Source organism: Opisthocomus hoazin, chromosome Z (assembly GCF_030867145.1).
Source record: "Opisthocomus hoazin isolate bOpiHoa1 chromosome Z, bOpiHoa1.hap1, whole genome shotgun sequence".
Lineage (NCBI taxonomy): Eukaryota > Metazoa > Chordata > Aves > Opisthocomiformes > Opisthocomidae > Opisthocomus > Opisthocomus hoazin.
The window spans coordinates 30047800-30072232 of record NC_134454.1 but is presented as its reverse complement, the minus strand read 5'-3'; the positions used below and the strand labels follow the sequence as shown (position 1 = coordinate 30072232).

Below are 24433 nucleotides of genomic sequence, written 5' to 3'. Positions count from 1 at the left end.
GGACCTTAGAAATTATCAGTATACTTTGCATACCATAGACAACCTGTTTGTTCATGTGGAAATGGGTAGAAGCTGTATTAAAATACCCCTAAGGAAGTATAATGAGGTGAGTAAAACCATCTTGATTAGCTTTCTAATCCAAACTGCGTTAGTCTTTATTTTTCACATGATACTTACTGGTCATGTCTTTAACATGAGCTCTTTAAGAACCACCCTCTCCTCCCTTTTTTCTAAGGATTGTAATGTTTTTGTTCTATAATCAGTTCCCAGGCAGTTCTGCAAGTGAATTCTCCACTTGATAGCAGCTCTCTATATTATTTTGCTATTTGCTGTGCAGTAGACTTCTTGAACTTTAAGCTGATACAAATGTGATGGCGGAGGGTGAGGGCATGAAATTACCTGAACGCGTGTTTACTTCTTCCTGGGTATGTTGGAAGGTGGATACTGATGAGTGAAAAACTGAGCTTTAAGATAAGTATTCAATGCTTGAAAAATCAGCAGTTTCTTCAAAATCTTTTAGCATGTATTTGCAAGGATTGTCTCTTACACATTTCTTGATGGTGGTGTTTTGCCTAAAACTGAGATAGTCGTCCTTGGTAGTGTAGTTTTTATTATGATTTGTTTACTTCAGCTTTTACTGTTCAGGGTTTTTTGCTAACTGTGTGAGGCTTAATGCATATTCTAGCCTTAAGATCAACAAACAGCTCGCTACAACTCTGTTCTGCATTATCCAGAGGTACTTGGATTTACTCATCCGGCTCTGCTGAAGTAGTATTTTTTCAACATGTTTTGTGTTCCTTCAGATAGTCATGGTGAACTGTGTTGCTCAAATTCTCTGGAATTGACTAAATGAATAATTCTTGGGATTTGTTTTTAGAGCTGAATTTTTCTAATGCCTTATATTTAAAAGGAGTACTGCATAATGAGATCTGCCAGTTTAATGACAAATTTTGTATTGACAGGTAATGAAGGTCATAAATTCTTCTAATGAGCACGTGATTAGTATTGGAGCAAGTTTTAATACTGAAGCTGATTCTCACTTAGTGTGCATGCAGAACAAGCACGGCCTCTATCACACGCAAGCAATCAGTGCTACTGGACATCCTAGGAAGGGTAAGCTGTCTAGTTTGGCTTGTGGAGGAAAACCTGCATTTCTAGAGCAGAAATATGAGTTCACTTTTAGACTGCAAGGAAGATACATGTTCCCAGTAGGTTGTTGAGACAAAAAGTTCAGTGTTCAAGCAGCAAAGTAATTTAAATGCAAAATAAAATGTTGCTGGTTTGTATTGTCACCTAGGTACCTTTTACAAATGTTTCTTCCTCTGTGTTTCCAGAATTTTATTAATTCAGCTTACATTTTCAGACATTAGATTCTTCACATATTTCAAAATCTAAATTAATAATTAGTGTGAATTGGGTGATACATTTACATATATAAACAAATAGTCGTAATAAGTGAGTGTATGGAAATGTGGTAACAGTGAATACCTCTGTACTAACACCTAGCAATCTGATACAACCACCTGCGTGGAGAAGAGTGCAGGGGTGCCATTTAGGTTCTGAAAGTAATACCCTGTGCAGCATGGCAGCGTGTCTGGGCTGATGAGTCATGCTTTTCAACAAGGCCCGTTACCTGGGGGGGAATTCCAGATTGATAGGGCTCTACTCTTGCAATCTCGATTTCAACTTGATTGTTGTTCTGTGCTTCATTAACCCTAGTTACTTAGCATGTTTTTGTTGGAAGCACTGTGTGTAACTAACAAATTTATGCAAAAGTTTGTAGCATGGAAATTCACTTATGTCATCTTTTCTTTCAGTTGCTTTTAGTACTAAATGTCAGGAGTACCTTCTGTAAATAAATTAAATTTAAAAGTTGAGTGGCATGTCTGTTCTAAAAGAAAAAAACAACTGCACACCACTGGTTGTTCAACTATGTCTCCTCTTTGCATGTGGAGTTTTTTTGCCTTGCCTGTGTTGGCTTGCTGCCTGAGTCTTAAAAGGATACTGTATGCACTCAGAAAATAGGTTAACAAAGCTGGTCTCTTTTGCGAAGGTCTGATTTTAAAAAACCCTCTCTCTTTAGAGAGGTATATATCATACCATCCTGTCAGTAAGGGATTTCTGTTAGCGCTTTCAGTATGGTAGTACCTTTTTTTGCCTCCTTTTTTAAAAGGGAATGTAGGGTAAATGTTAGTAATGACAAACTTGAGTGATTTGAAGTAGTACTCACTTTGTTCCTACTTCCTCTAGTTACAGGTGCAAGTTTTGTGGTGTTTAATGGAGCCTTAAAAACATCTTCAGGATTTTTAGCTAAATCCAGTATAGTTGAAGGTAAGAATTTTGTCCTAAGTGTTTTGTTCTTAAGAGAACTAAAAAAAAAGGCAGCAGTCCTGTGCAAGATTTTTATTTCTCAGTGAGCTATACTTTTCAGGGTTTTTAACTTTGTAAAAAACCTACTGCAAACAAATGGTGTATAAAATTTACATGCTGGTTTACCTACTTGTTTTAAAACATACTAAGTTTTAACTCTTTGGTTTACTCAGTGCATATCTTTCCGTTACGGCTGCCTATACCTGGAACTATTTTTGTTGCTGTATTGATGAAATACATATATTGACACATAAGTGCATAAAACTTCTAAAATTAGTCTAAGATTGATCTTTTAGTCTTATTTCTGTTGACAAGAAAAGCTTTCATTACTTCCTCTTTCATGTAATGTTTAATGCTGTAACTGGGGGATGGAGTCCACCTGGTATGTGTTTATTAACAAGCTGTAGGAGAAGATTGTTCCCACTAGAATTGAAGCCAAGATTCTAGTAAAAAGCTGTGCTAATCTTTCTGTAGATAAGTTGGAATTTTAACTGGTTTTCTTCTAGATGGACTGATGGTACAAATAACACCAGAAACGATGGAAAGCCTACGTCAGGCATTAAGAGACAAGAAGGACTTTAAAATAACTTGTGGCAAAACGGATACAGGAGACATAAAAGAATATGTAGATATTTGCTGGGTAGAAAATGAAGAAAATACAAACAAAGGGTAAATGTATTACCAAAGCAAAATATCTTTGAGAATTCTTGTTCCTGGCTTTCAAATACCCACCTTTAATTTCTTGAAATTAATCTGTGGTATTTTGATTGAAAGAAAGTACTTGATATTAAAACCTGAAAGGGCATAGAATGGTAAACTACCTGCAGTCCTCTAGATGTCACTAACAGAACAATTTTGCTTGTAGTTCACCAAAACTAATGCTGTTTGCTCTGTTTGGGAAGTTGTCAGGAGAAGTGTGTGAACCCTAAGTTTGCTTCGAAAGACTTCTGTCAAATCGGTAATCAGTTTGTGTGAGGATGCAATTAGTCGCTTTTAAGCTTGCTTGTTTGGCCGGGGCTTGGAATGAGGTAGAACTGCCTTTGGCCATTCACAACTTGGAATGCCAGCATTCAACAAAGCAAAATGAGATGTAAGACATCTGTATTTGATGTGATTTGAATACTTCTTTGTGTAGCTTCAGACTTTTAATTTTACATCACTGATTCAAAACTTGTCTCATCTTAAGTTGTTTCTCAGGCCACAGTCTTGACTTGGTGTACCTTTTTCTGTGACCAATGTCTTTTTCTTCTCCGACCAGTTAGATAACAGTGGGTTTACCTGTGATGGTTTATAGCTGCTTAAACTTGTAAGATAAAGTTTTTATTGAGTAAGCGTTGTTTGTTCTCATATTTGGGATGTTTCTTTTTGTAGCATCTGTATTTTCGTGGTGCAAGTCCTGTATTACATCTCGTAAAGCAGTTTAAATAGCCTTTAAGGATGAGTGAACGTTACTTCATGCAAGTTATTCAACCTAAATCATAAAATGTTGTTTTAATTATGAACCATACTGCTATCTTCCGTAGAATTCTAAGCCCGATTGATGGAAAATCAATGGAAGGAACTCACAGTGAAAAAGTATCACAAGGCAGAGACTTTGAAGAAGAGGGAAAAGTTATGAAGTGTACTGAAGTTAGTAAATTACATTGTTCTTGAGCCTTTTTGCTACTTTTTAGGATACGTAGGTGGTAAAGTGGTCATACCAAGTGATACAACTAAAGAAACTGACTTATTTGATGTGTAGCCATACATGTAGGCAGAATGTTCTCTGTAGCTCCTTGGTAAGTTTATGTACTTCAGTTTTTTCTCCTCTGAAAAAGTCTAAAAGTTTGTTGGCTTTGATAGCTCTCTAGAGATATTCCCAGCTATTTTGATTGAATAGATGAAATACGAGAATACTTTGCTAGCAAACAACTATTGTATCTTGCTCTGTTCTGTGTTACAGATATACTGAATTACTCTTTTCTTTACTTTGTAATATAACCAGGCTACTGACTGTCCTTACCCTTTTTGTAATTTCAGGTATACTATTTTCTAAAGGACCATGAACTGTTCAGTCCTGCTCCTCACCAGTTTGCTAAAGAGATTGCTGTTGCCTGCAGTACTGCTCTTTGCCCACACCTTAAAACCTTGAAAAATAATGGGATGAATAAGATAGGCCTAAGAGTTTCTATTGACTCAGATATGGTAATCTTTCAGCTTTTATTGGAGACACCCTATTTCAGCTGAAATATCGCTTTATAAAGACCTTGGATCTCCTTCTGAATGTTTTTAGTTTTTTGTCCTACCCAGATCCAGACTGAGAATGAAATTTCATGAAGAAGCTGTCTTAATGACTAGTTTTTCTTGAAAGCAATAGTTTCCTTATTCTGCCAAAATTCCGTAACGGCTACTTGCAGTAAGCTATCAGTCCTTCCCTAATTCTAACTGTTTCTGGCACTCACCTGCCTCCAAGGTGAGTCAGTTTAGAAAATCGTAGAGCTAATTTTCTGGTGCTTTTCTTGAATTGTTTAGTCTTCTGGTTTTTGCTCCGTAATGTAGTTCAGTAAGGGTTATTTGCACCAAAATCTGTACAGCAGAAAAGGACAGGTATGCTCAGCTGAGGATGGAAGAGGGGGAAAGCAAGGCTGTCCAGCATGTGATGCCCCTCAAAAGATTACAGAACTGTAGAACTGTTCAGTTCTTTGCCTCTGAATGTGTTCTGCGTTACACTTCCTTCTCTTTTTTGAGAGAAGCTGGAAATACAGTCCTGACAATCTAGTTTTCAGTAGTATATTTTGAAATTAATAGTAACTGTGATACTACGATATAATCAGATCACTCTTGGACATCAGACTGAAACAGTCTGTGATGCAGAGGATGTGTGGCCATGTAAACCCCAGGGAGAATGTTGCATGCTTCTCAATGACAAGTCTAATCAGTTATGACTGACCTCAAAACCCATCCAGTTGCCAGTGTTTGGATGTTATTTTGTGACTTCATGCTAGCTGAAATACTCTTTTACCAAGATGCTACACTTCTACACTGTCCTGTTAATACAAAAAATGTTAATATCAACATTATTGTGTTTTCCTCCTAGGTTGAGTATTTAGCCGGATCTGGAGGTCACCTGCTTCCACAGAACTATCTGAATGAATTGGACAGTGCTCTGATTCCTGTGATTCACGGTGGAATGTCAGATCCTACAAGTCTGCCATTGAAAATGGAATTAATATTTTTCATTATAGAACATTTGTTTTGATGAGGCTTCTTACTTGCAGTATACTGATTTGCTAGATCTGAACACCAAAGTTCTAATGCTACAAACACTAAAAATGTTAAAGTTTCTAAACCTGTTAAGTTTTTGATAGATTTTTCAAACTGTTTTTTAAAACCCTCAAATCTTCTCTGGTTACTTTACCAGAAAAGAATTGTGGTTTGTAATGTTTCCTGAAGTTCTGAAAGTTTACACTTAATACAGGTGCAGAAGAAGGCAGGTTTTGTTACCTCTTTACACAGTTGTAGCATTTACTATATGTAGTGTAACTTGAAGCCATACTGTCTTGCCTCTTAACCTCAGATAAATGTGTTACTAAAAATTTCCTATGGTTAGATCTGATCTCTGCAGCATGTGCTTTCTATGCGCAAGTGCGCTGAACACTGAAGTAAAAGCTGGCACAAAACTGTTTTCTTGCCATTTGAGATTCAAATGCGAGATCTTCCATAGCTGACTGCAGACTTCATGTGTCAGCACAAAACACACGTGCACACCTGCTGACACTTGTTTATGGTCAGCATGAGGAAGAATTGTGCAGGTATGTTTATGAAGACTTTGTAGTTGAAGTCCTTAATATTAGGATATTATGCTGGTGCTTCAGGAACGTATGCTCTGAATTGATTTTTTTTTTTTCAGAATTACTGATTTCTTTCTTGTATTTATAAGGATTTATCTAAATTGAATGGATGCTATTTTTATAAATACTACTATTTTTACTTCACTGGGTGCTCAGAAGTCCTGATACAATTTGACCTTTCAAGGATTAATAAAAAACTGGATTACCCTGGATAATACCACGGTCTATACCAACGCACGTAGCATGGGCAATAAACAGGAGGAGCTGGAAGCCATTATACAGCAGGACGGCTACGACTTGGTCACCATCACAGAAACGTGGTGGGACAACTCACATGACTGGCATGCTGTCATGGATGGCTACAGACTCCTTAGGAAAGACAGGCCAACAAGTTGAGGTGGTGGATTTGCTCTGTATGTGAAGGAGCAACTGGAATGCATTGAGCTTGGCCTGGAGGTGGATGAAGGAGGAGTTGAGAGCTTATGGGTTAGAATTAAGGGACAGCCTCATATGGTGATGTTATTGTGGGTGTGTACTACAGTTCACCTGACCAGGAGGAGGAAGCTGATGAGGCCTTCTACAGGCAGCTGCAAGCAGCCTCACAGTCACAGGCCCTGGTTCTCATGGGGGTGTTCAGCCACCCTGACATCAGCTGGGAAGACCCTACAGCTAGGCAGGCGCAATCCAGGAGGTTCCTACAGAGCATCAATGATAACTTTCTGATGCAAGTGGTGGAGGAACCAACAAGGAAAGGCGCGCTGCTGGACCTTGTACTAACAAACAAGGAGGGACTGGTTGAGGATGTGAAGGTTGGAGGTACACTCAGCTCCATTGACCATGAAATGGTGGAGTTCAGGATCCTGCATGGAGGAAGCAGGGCGATAAGCAGGATCAAAACCTTGGATCTCAGGAGGGCTAACTTTGGCCTCTTCAGGGAGCTACTGGGAGGAATCCCGTGGGCCAGGGCTCTGGAACGCAGAGGGGTCGAAGAGTGCTACTCGCTGTTTAAACTTCACTTCCTCCATGCTCAGGAGCAGTGCCTCCCCCTGAGCAAGAAATCTAGCAAAGGAGGCAGGAGCCTGCATGGTTGAACAAGGAGCTTTTAGCGGAGCTCAGGTGAAACAGAAAGGTCCATGGAATGTGGAAAAAGGGACAGGCCACTTGGGAAGAGTACAGGAACGTGGTGAGAGCCTGCAGGGATGCAACAAGGAAGGCCAAGGCCCACCTGGAATTTAATCTGGCAAGGGATGTCAAAAACAACAAGAAGGGCTTCTTCAACTACATCAGCAGCAAAAGGAAGGCTAGGGACAATGTGGGGTCGCTGCTGAATGAGGCGGGTGTCCTGGTGACGTAGGATGCAGAGAAGGCAGAGCTACTGAATGCCTTCTTTGCTTCAGTCTTCAGTGCCGAGGCAGGCCCTCAGGAATCCCAGGCCCCGGAGGTAAGAGAAGAAGCCTACAGAGAGGATGACTTTCCCTTGGTCGAGGAGCACTGTGTGAGGGATCGCTTAAGTGATCTTTACATCCACAAATCCATGGGCCCCGATGGAATGCACCCACGAGTGCTGAGGGAGCTGGCGGATGTCATTGCTGAGCCACTCTGCATCATCTTTGAGAGTTCGTGGAGGACAGGAGAGGTGCCCGAGGACTGGAGAAAGGCCACTGTCACTCCAGTCTTCAAGGAGGGCAAGAGGAGGACCCAGGGAACTACAGGCCGGTCAGCCTCACCTCCATCCCGGGAAAGGTGATGGAGGAGCTTATCCTGGAGGTCATCATCAAGTAACTGGAGGAAAAGAAGGTTATCAAGAGTAGTCATCATGGATTCACCACGGGGAAATCGTGCCTGACCAATCTAATAGCTTTCTACGATGGCATGACTGGCTGGGTAGATGAGGGGAGAGCCGTGGCTGTTGTCTACCTCGACTTCAGCAAGGCTTTCGACACTGTCTCCCATAACATCGTCCTAGGGAAGCTCGGGAAGTTTGGGCTGGATGAGTAGTCAGTGAGGTGGATTGAGAACTGGCTGAATGACAGAACTCAGAGGGTTGTCATCAGTGGCGCTGAGTCTAGTTGGAGGCTGGTAACAAGTGGTGTCCCCCAGGGGTCAGTACTGGGCCCAGTCTTGTTTAACTTCATCAGTGACTTGGATGAAGAGTTAAGAGTGTACCTTCAGCAAGTTTGCTGGTGACACCAAACTGGGAGGAGTGGTGGATACACCAGCAGGCTGTGCTGCTATTCAGCGAGACCTGGACAGGCTGGAGAGCTGGGCAGAGAGGAACCTGATGAGGTTCAACAAGGGCAAGTGCAGGGTCCTGCACCTGGGGAGGAGCAACCCCATGCATCAGTACAGGCTTGGGGTGGACCTGCTGGAGAGCAGCTCTGCGGAGAGGGACGTGGGAGTGCTGGTGGATGACATGTTGACCATGAGCCAGCAGTGTGCCCTGGCTGCCAAGAAGGCCAATGGGTTCCTGGGGTGCATTAGGAGGAGTGTGGCCAGTAGGTCGAGGGAGGTTCTCCTCCCTCTCTACTCTGCCCTAGTGAGGCCCCATCTGGAGTACTGTGTCCAGTTCTGGCCTCCCCAGTTCAAGAAAGATGAGGAGCTACTGGAGAGAGTCCAGCAGAGGGCTATGAGGATGGTGATGGGACTGGAGCATCTCTCCTACGAGGAAAGGCTGAGGGAGCTGGGCTTGTTCAGCCTGGAGAAGGCTGCGAGGGGACCTAATAAATGCTTATAAATATCCTAAGGGTGGGTGTCAGGAGGATGGGGCCAAACTCTTTTCAGTGGTGCCCAGCGACAGGACAAGGGGCAACAGGCACAAACTGAAGCAGAGGAAGTTCCGTCTGAACATGAGGAAGAACTTCTTCCCTCTGAGGGTGACGGAGCACTGGAATGGGCTGCCCAGGGAGGTTGTGGAGTCTCCTTCTCTGGAGATATTCAGGACCCGCCTGGATGAGGTCCTGTGCAGCCTGCTGTAGGTGACCCTGCTTCGGCAGGGGGATTGGACTAGATGACCCACAGAGGTCCCTTCCAACCCCGAACATTCTGTGTTTCTGTGGATGTAATCCACATTAAGCAATAAGTCAGACAGGAATTCTGCAGTATCTTTTCTGTTCCCGTCTACTGCTTTTGCCACCTTTTAGTAGCCACCTTTACTTTCAGGGAGAGTGGATGTATTAAGTGTGAATTTTCATGAACAGATTTGACTTTAGTATACCTGAGGTTCTTGTACAGTATGTATTTTTGATACTGGGTCACTAAGATCTATTTATGTATTTGTGGTGCATGTGATTTGTACTGAGGTTCTGCGAACCGTAATTGGGGATTTGGTAACTGTCACACAGCTGTTTTGTCATGAAAAGAACCAAAACTGAATATATACAAGATGTATGGTGTTTTGAGTAAAAATGCTGGCATAATTTTGTAATGAGATTATTAAGACTTTGATGCCTTCTTGATGCTAGTAGGGGATATTCTATGTTTTTGTATCAAAAACACTTTGTAACTTGACCTAATCTGCTCTGCTGTTACCTGTTGTTTCAGAGTGCTGGTTCTAGAGGGGTTTGGGCTTCACCGTCTTACCCTGGAGGAAGCTGAGGCTGCATTTGAGCTAATTCATGTAACTTCTGGGGAAGAGCTGAAGCCCACACCGTACGCAGTGTGAACAAAACATGGCCTTGCTTGGAACCAAGATGCAGCGGGACCCTCGCTTGTGGCTGTCGCCCCTGTGTCCCCAGCCCCACGGGGCCACTAGCGCTGGCCGTTGGGCGACGGGAGGACCAGCTCTGTACTAACTCCCTTGAAGTAATGATCAATAAAGTTAACTGAAATGCTTGGTGTCTCTGTTATTTAAGAAAAACCCGCCGCACTTTTGCGGGCGGTGTGTGGCTGGGGACTGTCGCTGCGCGGGCAGGCCGCCGGTTCTGCTTCCCGCGCCAACGCTCCCCGTAGCCCCCGGCGCCCTGCCGCGGGGCCCGGCCCGGCGGCCAGCGCGGCCCCGCCCGCCTCAGCAGGCGGCCGAGCGCAGCGGCGGGGCGGGCCCCGGCGGGGCGATGGCGGCCGCGGCGCAGGGTAAGAGCAGCGCGGCGGGGCCGGGCGGCTCTCCCCGCCGTGGGGTGGGGGCGGCGGCGGCGGTGCTGAGGGGAGGCCTCCCTTCGCCCCGCCGCAGCGGGCGCCTGGAGCGAGGAGGCGGTGGGTTACTTTCTGAGAGCGCAGCGCATCCGAGCCAGAGACGGGGCGGCCGTCAGGTGGTTCCACGCCGCGAACAGCAAGGCCCGAGCCGCGGAGGCCGCCAGAAGTGAGTGTGAGCCGCGGCGGGGGGCTGATGGCGCGGAGCGAACCGCGGAGGCCGGCTGGACGAGGCCTGGAGGCGGTGGCCCTGTGCCGGGCAGCCTCGCGTAGCGGCGGGAGCTCCGCAGGCTGCCGGGCGCGCAGGCCCACTGCCCGGTCGGACCCTCGGGTGAGCGAAGCCCTGCACCGCCTGCCCGCAGACCGGAGCCGCGGCTACAGAGCCTGCCGGTCTCGGGCGCTTCGGCTTTCCCGGAGCCATGTTCGATTCGTGTGTGGCGCAGGGGGACACGAAGGCTTCTGCAGCAGGTAAAACCGGGTTCTCTGACAGCGGTCATACTGGGGCCGGGCCGCTGCTCACCGGTGCGCCAGCCTGGGCAGCAGTGCTCCCGTTGTCGCTTGTTCTTTCCAGTTTCTGCTCGTGGCAGGTCGCCCGTCCCAGTGTGCTGACACTGCTGTTTGTGGGCCTGCTCTGGAAAACAGAAAATGGAAATGACCTGATAAAAAATTCCTCCCTTCCTTCCTCCCTCCTTCCCTTCCTTCCACTCCCTCCCTTCCTTGCTTCCTTTTATTATCTTTTTAAATTGTAATTTCAGTTTCAGCAATATGTTGAATTCTCTGCAAAGCCAGTAGCACTGCTCAGGCTCTCGGATGCTGCTCGTTACAGAGCGCCATTTTCAAGAGCTGGCAGCATTCCTGAGTTTTCCACTCACTTGTGTTTCAGCTGCCATTTTTGTGGCGGATGTTGCTGGCTAGCTGGCTGACTTTTTTTTTAAAGGTTTGGCTGACATGGGTTGGTTAGTTCTGAGAATGAGACAACGAGAGTCCCTGCCGGTGTTAAATCCAGTCACCTTGCCTCTAAAAGACTGGCTGGAACCGTGTTTTAAGAGGTTTTAAGAGTGGATTCACATTTTGGGTATTCATTTTGCTGTTCCTCTGAAAAAAACGTTGCGATTACCTGGTCAAAAGTACCTACAAAAATCGATTTTCATGTGCGTGTAGATTTCTGAAGAGTTTAGTGACTGAAGTACCCAAAGAAGCGCATCTCTGTTGCTTCATGGACAACAGCTCATTCTCGGTGATCTTTGTGGAGTAAGTATGCACAGTCCAGTGTAGAAAGGCTTGCCCTGTAATTGTTACTCTGAGGCAGACGCTGGAGCTGTTGGGTTTGCTTCTGTCAGAGCATTCATTTTTAAAATCAGCAGGTGATGTTCACATGATAGAAGCAGATGTTCTTCTTCGTGGTGGCAAGGGAGGAAATGGAGACCCTATCATGGCTCATCCACCTGAAACAGACAGTGACAACACATTGCAGGAGTGGCTAAAAGAGGTTGTCAACACCGATAAAGGCATCAAGCTGGATTTTAAGAGGTATCTCAGGACAAAAAGATTTTTATATTCTTTGCATTCTTACTAATTAACAATTTTACAGTAGACGAATGGTAGACCAAACTTTTTCTTACTGTGCAATTTAGTGTAATGCAGTCCTTCCTGAATAGAAAATGCAGTGAAACATGATCAGTGTCACTAAATGCATTTCAAGAATAAAAGCTTTAAAGGTGTTTTGAACTACGAGTAATGATTTCATATTCAGTGAATTTGTTACTGAGTTGCTATTGAGCGAATTTTTTGTACTGGGAAGACTGAAATGGTAGTGACTATCTGGGAAGCTCTTACGAGTTTTCTGCTTGTATAAAGAAATTGGGAAAGACAGCCTTCTGACTGGGAAGTCAGCCAGTGGGTCCCAGGCTGCAGGTGGGGCTGAGCCCCCTGGGTCTCGCTGCCTGGCAGCACACAGGTCTCTCCTGCTGTTACCCAGATTTCCTGGCATCATTCCCCACCACGGTAGGGAAGGGAAAGCACCAGGGTTTTTCAAGGAGCTTCTGAAAAGCTTGCTGAAAACCCAGCTTCTGTTACAGGTCTGCTGAAGGTCAGAGTAAATTAGAAATGTCATCCCATACCAGCATGAATACTTTCACAGAGCTTTTTCCCCTGCTGCCCTCCAGGACAGAAATTCTGTTTCCTGATCAGCCCCAATAACTAACAGTCTATTGGGGATGTCTCAATTCAAGAATTAGGAGTAGTCCTTTGAATATCTGATCTCATGCCACATACGATGTGGTGGTAGATTTCTTCAGTGTGGTTTGTAGTACAAAAAAGTTGTCTTGCTTTTTGTGTGATATGGTGCACGTATATTGAAGTAAATTCAGTTTCTTTGGCCTAGCTTCTTAATTAATTTTTCAGAAGTGTATTTAGAATTTTAACCATTAGCTCTTTCATTGTCTTAATGGGAGATACACCTGAAAACCATCCAGTGCATGAGATTGCCTTGAAAAGTTTGAAATGGGGTTCAGACTGAGCTGCTATTTTCAGACTTACACTTCTGCAACTCCTGACTTTGGCGTTGTCTGAATTTGCATGAGCAATGTCTATTTTTGGACCAGATAGCGAGTCTACCTCCACATTAAAAAATTCTTCATGAATGCCTAAGTATGCTATAGAAATGCAAAAAAAAAAAAAAAGCTAGATACTTGTAATGTGATTTGTACCTGTTGTTCTGTGTGATGTAATCACAGTTTTCATGTGAAAGTTTATGAAAATACAAAAGATGTGGGCAGGCTAAATCCTTTTACAGAATCTGAAAATATCTACCAGGACGGAGAAGGGAAAGGACATGAGAAGTTTTGATTTATTAGTTGGTTTTGGTTTGGGTTTTTTTGCATTTTGATTATTGTTTAAGTTAATTTTAAAACATTTACCCCTTACTTTTCCACAAGGAATTTCCAGCCAAGTACAGTGATTTAAAAAAGCTTTTAAGATTATGCTGCATTATAGTAGTCTAATTGTAAAAATGCATTTAAAAAAATGGCAGCATGCAATGCAGATATAGTCAAATGAGTGATAACAGAATTTGATGTTCTTTTGGATACCATCGCTGAAGTTTTGAAGATTATTTCAGCAGCTCTTAAAAAGAAGTATTTTGTATATTTCTACTGTGTCATCTTGATTGACCACATAATCACATACCCTGCTGGCTGTATGTACAGGAATGAATGTATTCTGCAGAAGGACTTCAGAGTCCCGCTTCAAAAACGCCAGGACCATTCACCGTGGAGTCAGCGATACGTTTGAATTTTCCAAATGCTGTGCAATGAAAACAGCATTGTCTGGGGGGCATTTTTGTTTGTTTCAAGATGTGCTGCCTTGGACTTTTTTCTCTTTACGTTGTCTTGTATTTTGTAGTAAAAAGGAAGGCATTCCACTGGCTTTGACAGTCCCTTGTATATGGGAAAATGTGAAGTGTTCTGGCCTCAGACAATGTGAGAAATAAGCCAAAGTTAACTCAAGCCATTGCTCTCTTTTCTCTAAGAAGACTTGAGCTAACACTTACTAACTGAAAGCGTTGAGTTTAATTCCATGCACTATGCATTTTTCTCAACAGCACAGACGTTAAAATGTACAAAATGACTTTTTGCAGGAAGTAACAGAGGCAGCTCAGGGTGGGTTTCGGCTTAGAGTGAACCTAATGCAACAGCTGGCTGCCATTCCGATTTTTGGCCACAAATCCTGACACGAATCATCTGACCTCATCATGAGCCAGGTTAGCGAGTAACTTGGTACAGAACCATCCCTACAAAACAAAGAGAACAGTTGTTGACCACTTCATGTCCCTGAGCTCCCGCTGCTGGTAGGGCAAGCATCGACACCAGTCTGAGAGGCTAGAGGTGCAGGGGCCTTGGAACGGGGAACGCGTGGTAGCAGGCAGCCATCATCCGCGTTGTTCTAACAGGCACTCGTGGAGCACGTAGCCTGTGGGTTACACCCGTGTAAGCTGGAGCAGTTGTCACCCTCTCCCTGCTCTTCACAGTGCCTTCTCTTCCCCTTGCTTTTCCTGGTGCTCCAGTGGCACCCAGAGGGACCAGTTCGGGATGTTGAACAGGGAAACTAACCTTGCAGAACGACATGAAGAATTGTCTGTTGTCTCAGCTCTGTATCAGGTCGTTGCAAGATTTGGAGGAGAAGCTAGAAGGGGGCTTATTCAGAGCTTTTCCCAACTCGCAGGAGAAAACGCAGGTCCTGGCTGTTAGGAAGTCACAACTCTGACCGTAATGGTTTTAAATTTCTGAATGTTATGGAGAGTGTTAATTAATTTGCTGTGAGAGAAAAAATACGCATTGTATTGGCATTCAATCTTTTTCCCCATTATTCCACATTTCCTTTCCTTCCACAATACTGCTATTCCAAAAGTTTTGTTGGGATAGAGAGAGGTAATTTTTTGCCATGTAGGTATGCTTTCTCTTTTGATTTGAGAGAACAGTGATAATATGTGACTTAAGAGATTTTGTTAAATGCATACAGGTGGTGCTACATTGGTTGCTCAAGTGATTACGTCTCATACTTAATATATGATGAACAGACTTCGTCGTGCTGCCACTGCTATGCCACACTTCTGACCTGTGGGAACAATCGGTACAAAAGTGGTAGAGCCTGCAGCGGCTTCCTTAATTAAAATCCTTCCTAAGAGACCAGTGGCATCCAAGTCTTAGCAGGTTGGGAGTTAGAAGAGCCATAAGGTAAGAGCCATGAAGCAGTTCACAGTGGGCAGCAGGGAGACAAGAGGCTTACACTACTTTACACCAGCAGTAATACTCACCTGATGGTAGAAAGGGTCCTCAGCATTTGCTCTCTCGCTGAACAAGGAGAGTGTCGTTAAGATGCTGGTCTGTATGCGTGCTGTACATTTCCTGTCTTCAGTCTGGGCAAGGTGTCTTATCTCACCCATGCGTTATTGGCACAGCCTAGAAGCCGTGCGGCCTTCCTTGGAGCTTCTAGGACATGTGAAGCAGCGTTTGAGGCGACCCGTTTGGATCAACGCAGACATCCTACCGGGACCTAATGGAAATAATGCTGCAGTGGATGCAGGAGGGTTCCTCGACACTGTCACTTCATTTTTCCCGAACGTAACCTTATCGCTGGGGTGGACAACTGACTGGCAGCCTGACAAACACAATAAAGGTAAAGATAGAAAATTTAATGCTTACACTGCATGGTCTGTATTCTTCAGATTCATTTCATAATTGATTCAAAATAAGTTATGTGTCATCTGGGCAGTTTGAAAATAATTATGAATAGAAGATGAATTATTTTCTTTCTGGTGTATATTTGATAGTGTTTTACAGCAATTAGTTCAATGTTTGAGTTGCAGCAGAACTGTGTAAAAAAACCAGGGTTTTTGTTTTTGTTCAACTCATTTGCACGTATTGAGGGATTTTGGGGGACAAATTGCTTATGCCCTGTTTCAGGTAGTCTGCTCCCTGAATCCTAGCAGGATTGGTTTGGTAATCAGAGCTGTGGCACGTTCCCTGAAGAAAAACAGATGAGCTGGAAATTTAAAACCATGTCAGTGTGCTTTTGCAGTAGATAACGGAAATCAAATTGTAGGTCAACATTGTTTTTAACATTTCATTTCTGTTGAATAATTGAATTTTTGCAATAAATTTTCCAGTTCATTGATGTTAGTAACTTTTTAAAATCTCAGTTTTGAGAATCTAATTGCAGTTTCATATTGTTAATCCCTAACTTGAATTTAGATCCTGAGCATGTAGCCATTGTTTTAGGGTCCTTTTCACTGGCTTCCTCTCATAATTCTCATAGCTGCTTTGTTAAGGTGTTTTACTCCAGTGCACATGCATTTGTGTGCAGTACTCCCCACCAATATTGTCTGTGACTGCAGTGGCAAACACCTTTCCAAATTGCTAATTGTTCATTAGCAAGATTTAATATTGGGTTACAAGGATTTTATTTCATGTGTCATACAGTAATTTTATTAAACTATATAGTACTTTGTCCAAACTATTATCAGTGTAGTAAAAAGCTGCTGGAAATAATGTACTGGAAATACTATACTGAGTAATCTTTTTCTAACAAGTGTAACTTTGGCTCCATTATAAATTTCAGTTTATGGTGATGATAATTAAGGATATACCGTAAGACACAAGAAAAATAGCCTGTTTCACTGATTTCAGCTACAAGTTGCTGTTTGCTCAGCAAAATATTTTTTTTAAAGATTTGGTGCCTGTAAGTCTTTTCAGTCACAATATTGCATATGAGTACTTGAGGAAAAAAAAAGCATTAACTGTTGTTGAAGTTAAGGTTTTCATAGCCTGTAGAAATAAGAGAATATTAAATACCATTTTAACTATCTCCAGTGCTTGTAAAAATCTCAACAACAGGCACTTGAAGCATTTGATTGCTTGATTTTAGCATTTTAATTACAAAACGTTTTACATGCTTCATTTCTCTATAATTTAAAGTCTTCTATTGCGTTCATTCTTTTTTTTTTCTAAATTTTTCAAAATGCTTCTGTTTTTTAAGAGTCACTGTCAAGTTAAAACTAGTCCATGTTGAAGTCAATGGCAACACTTTTTTTTTAGAGAGAGCGCAAACTAATAATTTCCTGGAGAGAAAATGTCATATTCTGTAGCTATATGTAAAATAACAATTCAGTGAATAGAAATCACGATTTTCAAAATAAGTTTATTTTTCCATATTAAAATTGATTTTCTCCTCTGGGACAATGACATTTTTTATTTACAGTGAGTTAGTGATTTCATTTTAGAGTTGTGTCATTTTCACAAAACCCATGTTTCCTCTTCTATTATCTTGCAGCCTTACCATTCTAGCATTTATTGTATCTTTGTAAAGATTGTATTTGTGAAGAATTCTTTTTAATCAAATGGTCTTTATTTTAGGCTACGATTGGATGATGGTGAAAGAAATGGCCGAGATATGCAATACTCTTTCCCAGCCTGTAACTTTCCCCATAAGAGCAGCGTTAGTACGACAGTCAATATCTGAGCTGTGTTGGTTGATGCAACAGTCAGACAGGTAAGTTTCAGGGCCTTTATTATTAGCTGTCTTTATTACAAGGGTACATAATTGCTTATATGAAGTATAGCACAGCTATGTGTACATACTTACCTCAATTACATTGAAAATATTTTTTCTTCTTGATTATCCCTTCAGTTCCTTAATTCCTCCAGTTCTTACATTGTGTTGTCATACAGAAGTGGTCACTATTGATTTCTTAAAAATAACAAAGTTCCAAAAGCCTCTCTTAAAATTAGTTATTATAGATTGTGAATCTTGTGTAGGTTTGTAATCCAGTTGTACTGTCAACATCCGTAAGACTAATATAGTTAAATAGACCAAGTAGTTGGACGTTGCAATTTGGAATTAATTAAATACTTACATTTTATAGATACTCTTTATTGGATTCAGTATTTACATTTTCTGTAATAATGTGATGTAAAACATTAAAGATGATTCTTAGGTTGGAAGTTAATGAGTGTGCTACGAAGCTGATTTTGCTTAGGTACTTGAAATACATTGAGTGATTTCCAAACACTGACTTAATATTTCCTTCTAAAAATAGTTCTTACAAACCCATAACAATTTCATAGAAAAAATTTCTTTACATGTACTAGAATGAGAATAAAACCTGCTTTGTACATATTTTGTTTTACTCACGTTTTCCACCTAGTCAGCCTACCTACACTTTAATGAAGTTCTTCCTTAAGCACCAACCAAGGTCAAAGCCCAAGACAGAAAGACTAAGACAGTGACTTGTATGGAAAATTTCTAAGTAGGTAGATACAGTGGGGTGTTAAAAATAAAGTGCTTTTTTTCTCATTTATATTGGTGAATCAACAGAGAAATGAGAAACATTTGAAACTGGGAAATTAATTTCAAAATATTGTTATGTTCAGAGCATGTCTTGTGGACTGTGCCATTCTCAAATATGTCCTCATTGGATACAAGCATTATTCCTGCTGAAATACTAGGATTTTCTCTTTTACCTCAGCATAAGAATCCTGATTTTTCTTAGTGGCATCATTAGAAGGCAGAAATTCCTGAGTCAGTTTTGCTGACACACAACTAAATTCCGATTTAACCTGTATTTTAGATGAATACAGTCTTCAAAAACAAAGGGGAAAAATGAAGTATTTCTCATGTGGAGATTGTGGAGGGTAATCCTTTGAACTGTAAATGGTACTTCAAAGTTCTTAATTTTTTTTTAAGAGTTATAATAATAAAGTGTTCAATTAATGATAAAAGTGTATGTGATAAAGTACAGAAGATACATTCACTTAGTAGATGGCATCACGACACATCATGTAGGTGACGAAACATAGTATATGAAAATCACCTATAACTGAGATTGCCTCATATTTTCTGTTATAACGCTCTGCTTGTAACTGTTTATTACTTTGTCAAACTTTAAATGCTCAGCCTGGTAAATTTCTTTGCTAGTTATCTGCCTCGTATTTTTTATTTTAGTCCTTGCTAGGTTTGGCAGTACAGTTCACACAAGACCAGGCTACAGATAAATTGGTCTGGATGGTGTAGGATTGTCCATCTTACAAATTTTGTAGTCCTCCTTGGGAAGTTTAGCTTTAGGAGCCAGAACTTGAAGTTTGACTGGAGCCAGATGGTGTGACTTAGGTCCGTAAAGAGGGAAAAAAAAACTGTGTCAAAGGAATAGATGTCTGCAAATTTCAGGTTGCATGTGTCAAAGAGGTTTACTTAAAGACTATGGGTTGTATTCTTTAGCTAGTCTGTCTGTACGAAGCATTCTGTGTGCCTGGTGCACAAGCTAGGATGTGTTTGATCATGCCTGTTTCTGGGGGTAGTTTTGATCCAGCAATTGCTTTTCCCAGTAACCTGAAGTCGCTGTGGTAACAAGAAGATGGGGTTGGTTGTCGTACAAATACAGGGTAGAGGGTGGTGACTTACCTGCTCATAGGGGGGTGAGCAGGGCAGGGACATATAAAACTGGTAGTTCATAAATTGTGGTTGCTTGTCTTTGAAATGTAAAGGGGATTAAGTTTTTGGCATTTAATTACATTCCTAAATAGAAGATCCCATAGTGCTAAGCATTTTTAGGAGCCTATTAGCACAGTGTCTTTTTGTCTTACATGCTTTATCTTAAGATAGTAACATATTCTTTTTTCTCTTTTCTTACTTTCTCTTTTTTTTTTCCCCCTTTTTTGATATAGATACAGCCTCACTGTCTGGACAGGAAAGGAAGATGTGTATTCTGTAGAAGATTTGCTTTATATCCGAGAAAACTTTGATAAAAGTAGAGTTTATTATGACATCTTAGAGCCACAAAATTCTGAATTCAGAAAAGCCATAGGAGTAGAATAGTAAGCACAAAGCAGGCAATCTCTGGCCTTATAATACTTAGCCTCTTTAAACATGAAGATTTTTTATTCAGGGAAATATGTTTTCCTTCCCAACAGAATTGTGTAGAACACAGCCGTGGTTATTGGAGGAGTTTTTGTATAACACTTTGTTGAAGGCTTCTCAAATAGAAATTCAATTCCTTCTTTAACAGGTCTGAATTGTTACTTACTCATCATATGCATGTTCCCTCTTGTTCACCCAGTGGCATGTAGTAAAGGCTACTCACGTTACCTAAATGTGCTAGTTGTTCTTCCCTGCAAGCATATCAAGGGGAGAAACGGCCCGAGCTGATAGCTGTGGACCGAGGTAATTTGCTGCTAACAGCTTTTGTGTAAGCCAGAGTCTGTGGGACGCTCAATCTTGACCAAAGCCTGGTTTTGCTTTTTATAGGGGAGGACAAGAGTTGAGACTATTAAGTACAGAACTATGCAGTTCCCGAAGGGGTTATTTTGCAGCACATCTTGATACACTAAATTTTTAATCCTATTGAAATTGATAATGTTTTCACTCCTAGTCAGTAGAAGGTTCTGTTTGCTAGATGTGAAGAGTGGTACCCGTGATGCTACACATTCCAGGGCGAAAGAATGGGCATTTTTACTGAATTAAAACTGATTAGGTTCTCTGCAGTGTGGTAATTGTGCACACCATGACTTGCCTTCATGCTTTCTGAGCTGTCAGCAATGTAGTCCTTGGGTTGTGAGAATGCTGAGAGTTGCAGCTGCACTGCAGGAGGTGCTGAGGCAAATGATAACTGTAAATGTAACAAATGTAACATGTAGGGGATGTTATCACTTCAGGTGGTCAGAAACAAGTCTTGGTACTTTGTGAATAATTGGGATGGTTGCAAGACAAGGGACTCCTGAATAATCCCTTTAGGCGCCTGGGCCTTGGGAGAACAGGTATGCAAACTACAGAGATAAGGAGGCTGCAGGATAATCTGAAGACCCCTGCCGAGAGACGCCAAACAAACATGTGCCATGGACATTACCGTATATTAATGAATTCTCGGAAAAGCCATTACTATGATAAACATTTCTTGGAGATGTAATGAATATGTATGTTAACATAGCATAAATACCTAGTAACTGTGTCTCTTCGGTGCACACGTTTGGAGGAGAGATCCCCCGTGTGCCCGGCGCCGCAATAAAGAATACCTGCTTAATAGTCTGCCAACTATTGAGTCTTCAATTCCGGCTTTTCACGGCATCATTTCTGGCACCCCAGATGGGACCCGCTCTGCTCGGCTGCAGGACCCGCTGAGAACAGGACTCCCTAGGGTACCCCCGGGATTTCCCGGAGGGACTCCTCGCCTCACTCGGATCACTGCGGGAGCAGACAAGGACCATCTAAACGAGTAAAGGTATTCTTTTTTTTACTTTCTTTCTCTGTTTTGGTATGTGAGACCGGTCATTTGGAGAGTTCTCGTAAGTCGTAGGAGACGTCCTACGCTGAGCGCTGTACACCAGGCTACTAGTGCCTGAGGGTGTACGTCTTGGTACGTTGGTGCAGGCACGGGTTAAGCTTTGCACTTCTGTAATAACATGCTTTTGGTAATTGTGCGTTGGTACAAGCATGGGTTAAGCTTTGTACTTCTGTAATAACGTACTTTTGGGTATTGGTGCGTTGGTGCAGGCACGGGTTGTGCTCTGCACTTCTGTAATAACGTGCTTTTGGTAGTTGTGCGTTGGTACAAGCATGGGTTAAACTTTGTACTTCTGTAATAACGTACATTCGGTATGGTACGCTTAGGAAACCCGCTTAAGTTGTACTTCTGGCGATACGGATTTGTTGGTATTGAACTCGGATATCGGATATCTCGGATACTGGCTTGTTAACATACCCATCAGGCATCGTAAAACCAAAAAAAAAAAAAAAAAAAAAAAAAAAACCAACCAAAAAAAACCACCTTGCACGGTGAACCTCTTTTCTTGTGACCAGAATATTAATTGTCACATTTTTGGAACGTGGTCAGAGCGGGACAGAAGGGGACGACAGATTAAAATTGTTAAGATAAAGACTAACAGAGGTACAGAATCAACAAAGTAAAATGGGGCACAGCAAAGCAGTGGTATTTTAAAGAAAAGCCCCTTAGGATGTATTCTAGCACATTGGAAAGCTTGTGTGACTGTATGAAGCCTCTGTGTGAAAGACAAATAAGTCAAAAAGAAAAAAAAAAAAAAAGAAAAAAGAAAAAAAAAAGAGAGAAAAAAAATGGTGAAGAAAAAAAAAAAGAAAAAAACACCACGTACGTTTGGTATGTTCTGCTGATTTCCGGTTTTTGACTTGGGACTGTTGTATTTGAACTCTGAGTCTTCGGGGCCGTGGTTTATGATTTCTTAAGTATCAGTGCAGGGTCTTCCCGTGGGGGGGATTTTGAGAGCCTCTCCCAGGATCTAGACGGCAACATTGGGAAAAGTAGGGGGAGACCCCTCACTCAACAACGTCTTAATAATGTATGGGGTTTGGTTTGCTTAAAGAAAATCGGCATGATTTAGGAATTGAGTTGGGAATTTGGGGACTGGTTTTAAAATACAAGTTGGTATATATTGTGGGGTTACAAGTTCTCTAGTTATTTGGCATTGATCGATCATTTAGGGACTCTGGTTTTGGGGTATGTATTGAATATACTGTATATATTGTTTTGAAAGAGCTCTATGTATATAAACATGTTAACTGAAGTGGTTTGCCTGTATATATTGTTGTACTTAGGTGATACATTTTGTAAACAGAAGGATTTTAAAAGATCGCTTCTAGGTTGTGTGTGTGTGTTGTGTTAACCGATTGGTGGAGAAGTTGAGAAGTTATTTTATTGTAACATGAGCTTCGGAGGGAGGTGATCCCCTCACAAGGAAACAATTAATTGAATTATGATATGTTGTTAGAATTGATGCGGTTTTGTGGACAATTAAAAAGTATAGGAGACGAAAAGTTTCACGTGGTATTGAAAAAAGAAAAAACCAAAAAAAAACCAAAAGGAAAACCCCTCTGGATTTTCCAAAGGGTTGTGTAAAGTGATTAGAACAGAAAGGTATCAAGTTACAAGCTGCTTTGCTAGCTGCTGCTCTAAATGAAGAAAGAAAAAAAAAAGCAAAGTTCTTAGAAGTTAAGCAACAGAAAAACGAAATGAAAAAGAGGGGAAACAAGGTAACTTTTTACAGTATGGACTACTAGTGGAGTGTGAATCAGAATACAATACTCCTGTGTTACCAGTAAAAAAAAAAAAAAAAAAACAGGTGGAACTTACTGGGTAGTACAGGATTTAAGAGAACTGAATAATATTGTTAGGGGCATACACCCTGTGGTAGCAAGTATGGTTTACAGTATTGGATTTAAATGATGCATTCTTCTGTCTGCCTTTAGCCAAAGAAAGTCTGAATTTATTTGCATTTGAGTGGGAAAATCCTACCACGGGTAAAAAAACCCCCAGCTTGCCTGGACAGTGTTACCCCAAGGTTTTAAGCATAGCAAAGCGATCTTTGGAAATCAACTAACACGAGAACTTGAAGCATGGAACCTGCCCTCCAGAGATGGAACCCTTTTACAGTATGTAGATGACATTAATAGCAACTGAAACAAAACCTGACTGTATACAGTAGACTATCAGTTTGTTAAAGTTTTTGAGATTAAAAGGGTATCAAGTCTCTCAACAGAAAACTTAGATGGTGCGGCAACGGGTAACCTACCTTGGATGCAAGCTGTCTGGACAAAGAGAACTAGGAACAGAACAGAATGAAGCCATCTGCAGGACTCCCCTCCGTCAGACGGTAAAAGAGCTCAGGACCTTTCTGGGACTGACAGGTTGGTGCTGGTTATGAATTTATAATTATGGAATAATAGTGAGACCCTTATGTGAACTTTTGAAAAACAACCCCACCCGATTGATCTGGTCCAAAGAAGCTCAAAATGCATTTCAGACACTTAAGAAGGATCTAATGAAGGTCCCGGCTCTGGGCCTGCCTGATGTTACCAAACCCTTTTGGCTGTTTTCTCATGAGACACAAGGCATAGCTCTGGGGATTCTAGCTCAACAGCTGGGACCCTACAAAAGTGGCCTATTTTGCTAAACAGCTGGATGGAGTAAGCAAAGGATGGCCAGGATGTCTGCAAGCTCTGGCGGCGGTGGTCTTGACTATTCAGGAAGCCTGAAAATTCACCTTGGGCCAAAAGATCACAGTACCGATCTCACACAGAATATCAGCTGTATTGCAACAAAAAGGGAACTACTGGCTTTCCCCATCGCAATTTCCATGATACCAGGCCATTCTACTTGAATCAGAGAATATTCATATTGTAGTAACTAATATTATGAACACAGTTTCTTTTCTCAGCGGGTCAATCTCTGAACCATCGTACATGATTGCTTAGAAACCATAGAGACTGTGTACTCCAGCAGACCAGATTTGAAAGAGGAACCCCTGGAAGATGCACAGGACTCCTGGTTCACGGATGGAAGCAGCATTGTCAGACAAGGTATTCGAAAGGCCAGGTATGCAGTGACAACAGCAGCCGAAGTAGTTGAGTCTCAGTCACTACCTGCTGGAACATCAGCTCAAAAGGCTGAAACTGTTGCCCTAACTAGGGCTCTGGAGTTAACAAAAGGAAAAAGATAAACATATGGACAGATTCCAAATATGCCTTTGGAGTTGTCCACGCTCATGGGACAATTTGGAAGGAGCGAGGACTACTAACTGCACAAGGGA

The 24433-nt window shown here is 41.8% G+C and overlaps 2 protein-coding genes across 14 annotated transcripts in view; both read left to right on the top strand.

The window, feature by feature from the left end:
* The window catches only part of ZFYVE16 (zinc finger FYVE-type containing 16), a 32367-nt gene extending 22345 nt beyond the window's left edge, over positions 1-10022 (top strand). For 3 of the 6 annotated variants that reach the window (XM_075411671.1, XM_075411672.1, XM_075411669.1), the window contains 7 exons: positions 2-106; positions 963-1113; positions 2251-2331; positions 2877-3039; positions 3894-3999; positions 4390-4554; positions 5447-5619. In XM_075411671.1, the coding sequence (XP_075267786.1) occupies positions 2-106; positions 963-1113; positions 2251-2331; positions 2877-3039; positions 3894-3999; positions 4390-4554; positions 5447-5608 (933 nt within the window). In that variant the 3' untranslated portion in view covers positions 5609-5619. The other 3 variants (XR_012761962.1, XM_075411673.1, XM_075411674.1) reach the window with 3 other exon arrangements.
* A 200-nt stretch (positions 10023-10222) lies between these two features.
* Positions 10223-22482, top strand: FAM151B (family with sequence similarity 151 member B). 8 transcript variants are annotated; one of them, XM_075447084.1, is made up of 6 exons: positions 10223-10268; positions 10366-10494; positions 11690-11855; positions 15283-15500; positions 17237-17372; positions 19544-22482. In XM_075447084.1, the coding sequence occupies exons 1-6, from the start codon at positions 10250-10252 to the stop codon at positions 19692-19694; spliced, it is 819 nt and encodes a 272-aa protein (XP_075303199.1). In that variant the 5' UTR covers positions 10223-10249; the 3' UTR covers positions 19695-22482. The 8 variants fall into 8 exon arrangements, with proteins under 8 accessions (XP_075303199.1, XP_075303198.1, XP_075303201.1 ...); XM_075447083.1 differs by having other exon boundaries at positions 11687-11855; XM_075447086.1 differs by lacking the exon at positions 11690-11855 and adding an exon at positions 10688-10793.
* Positions 22483-24433: the final 1951 nt, after the last annotated feature.

Bases quoted from the DNA above. Each gene is read 5' to 3' on its own strand.
- FAM151B (XM_075447083.1), top strand. The intron at 11,856-15,282 runs GTATCTCAGGAC...TTATTGGCACAG, and splicing joins ATCAAGCTGGATTTTAAGAG to CCTAGAAGCCGTGCGGCCTT. The intron at 15,501-17,236 runs GTAAAGATAGAA...TCTTTATTTTAG, and splicing joins GCCTGACAAACACAATAAAG to GCTACGATTGGATGATGGTG.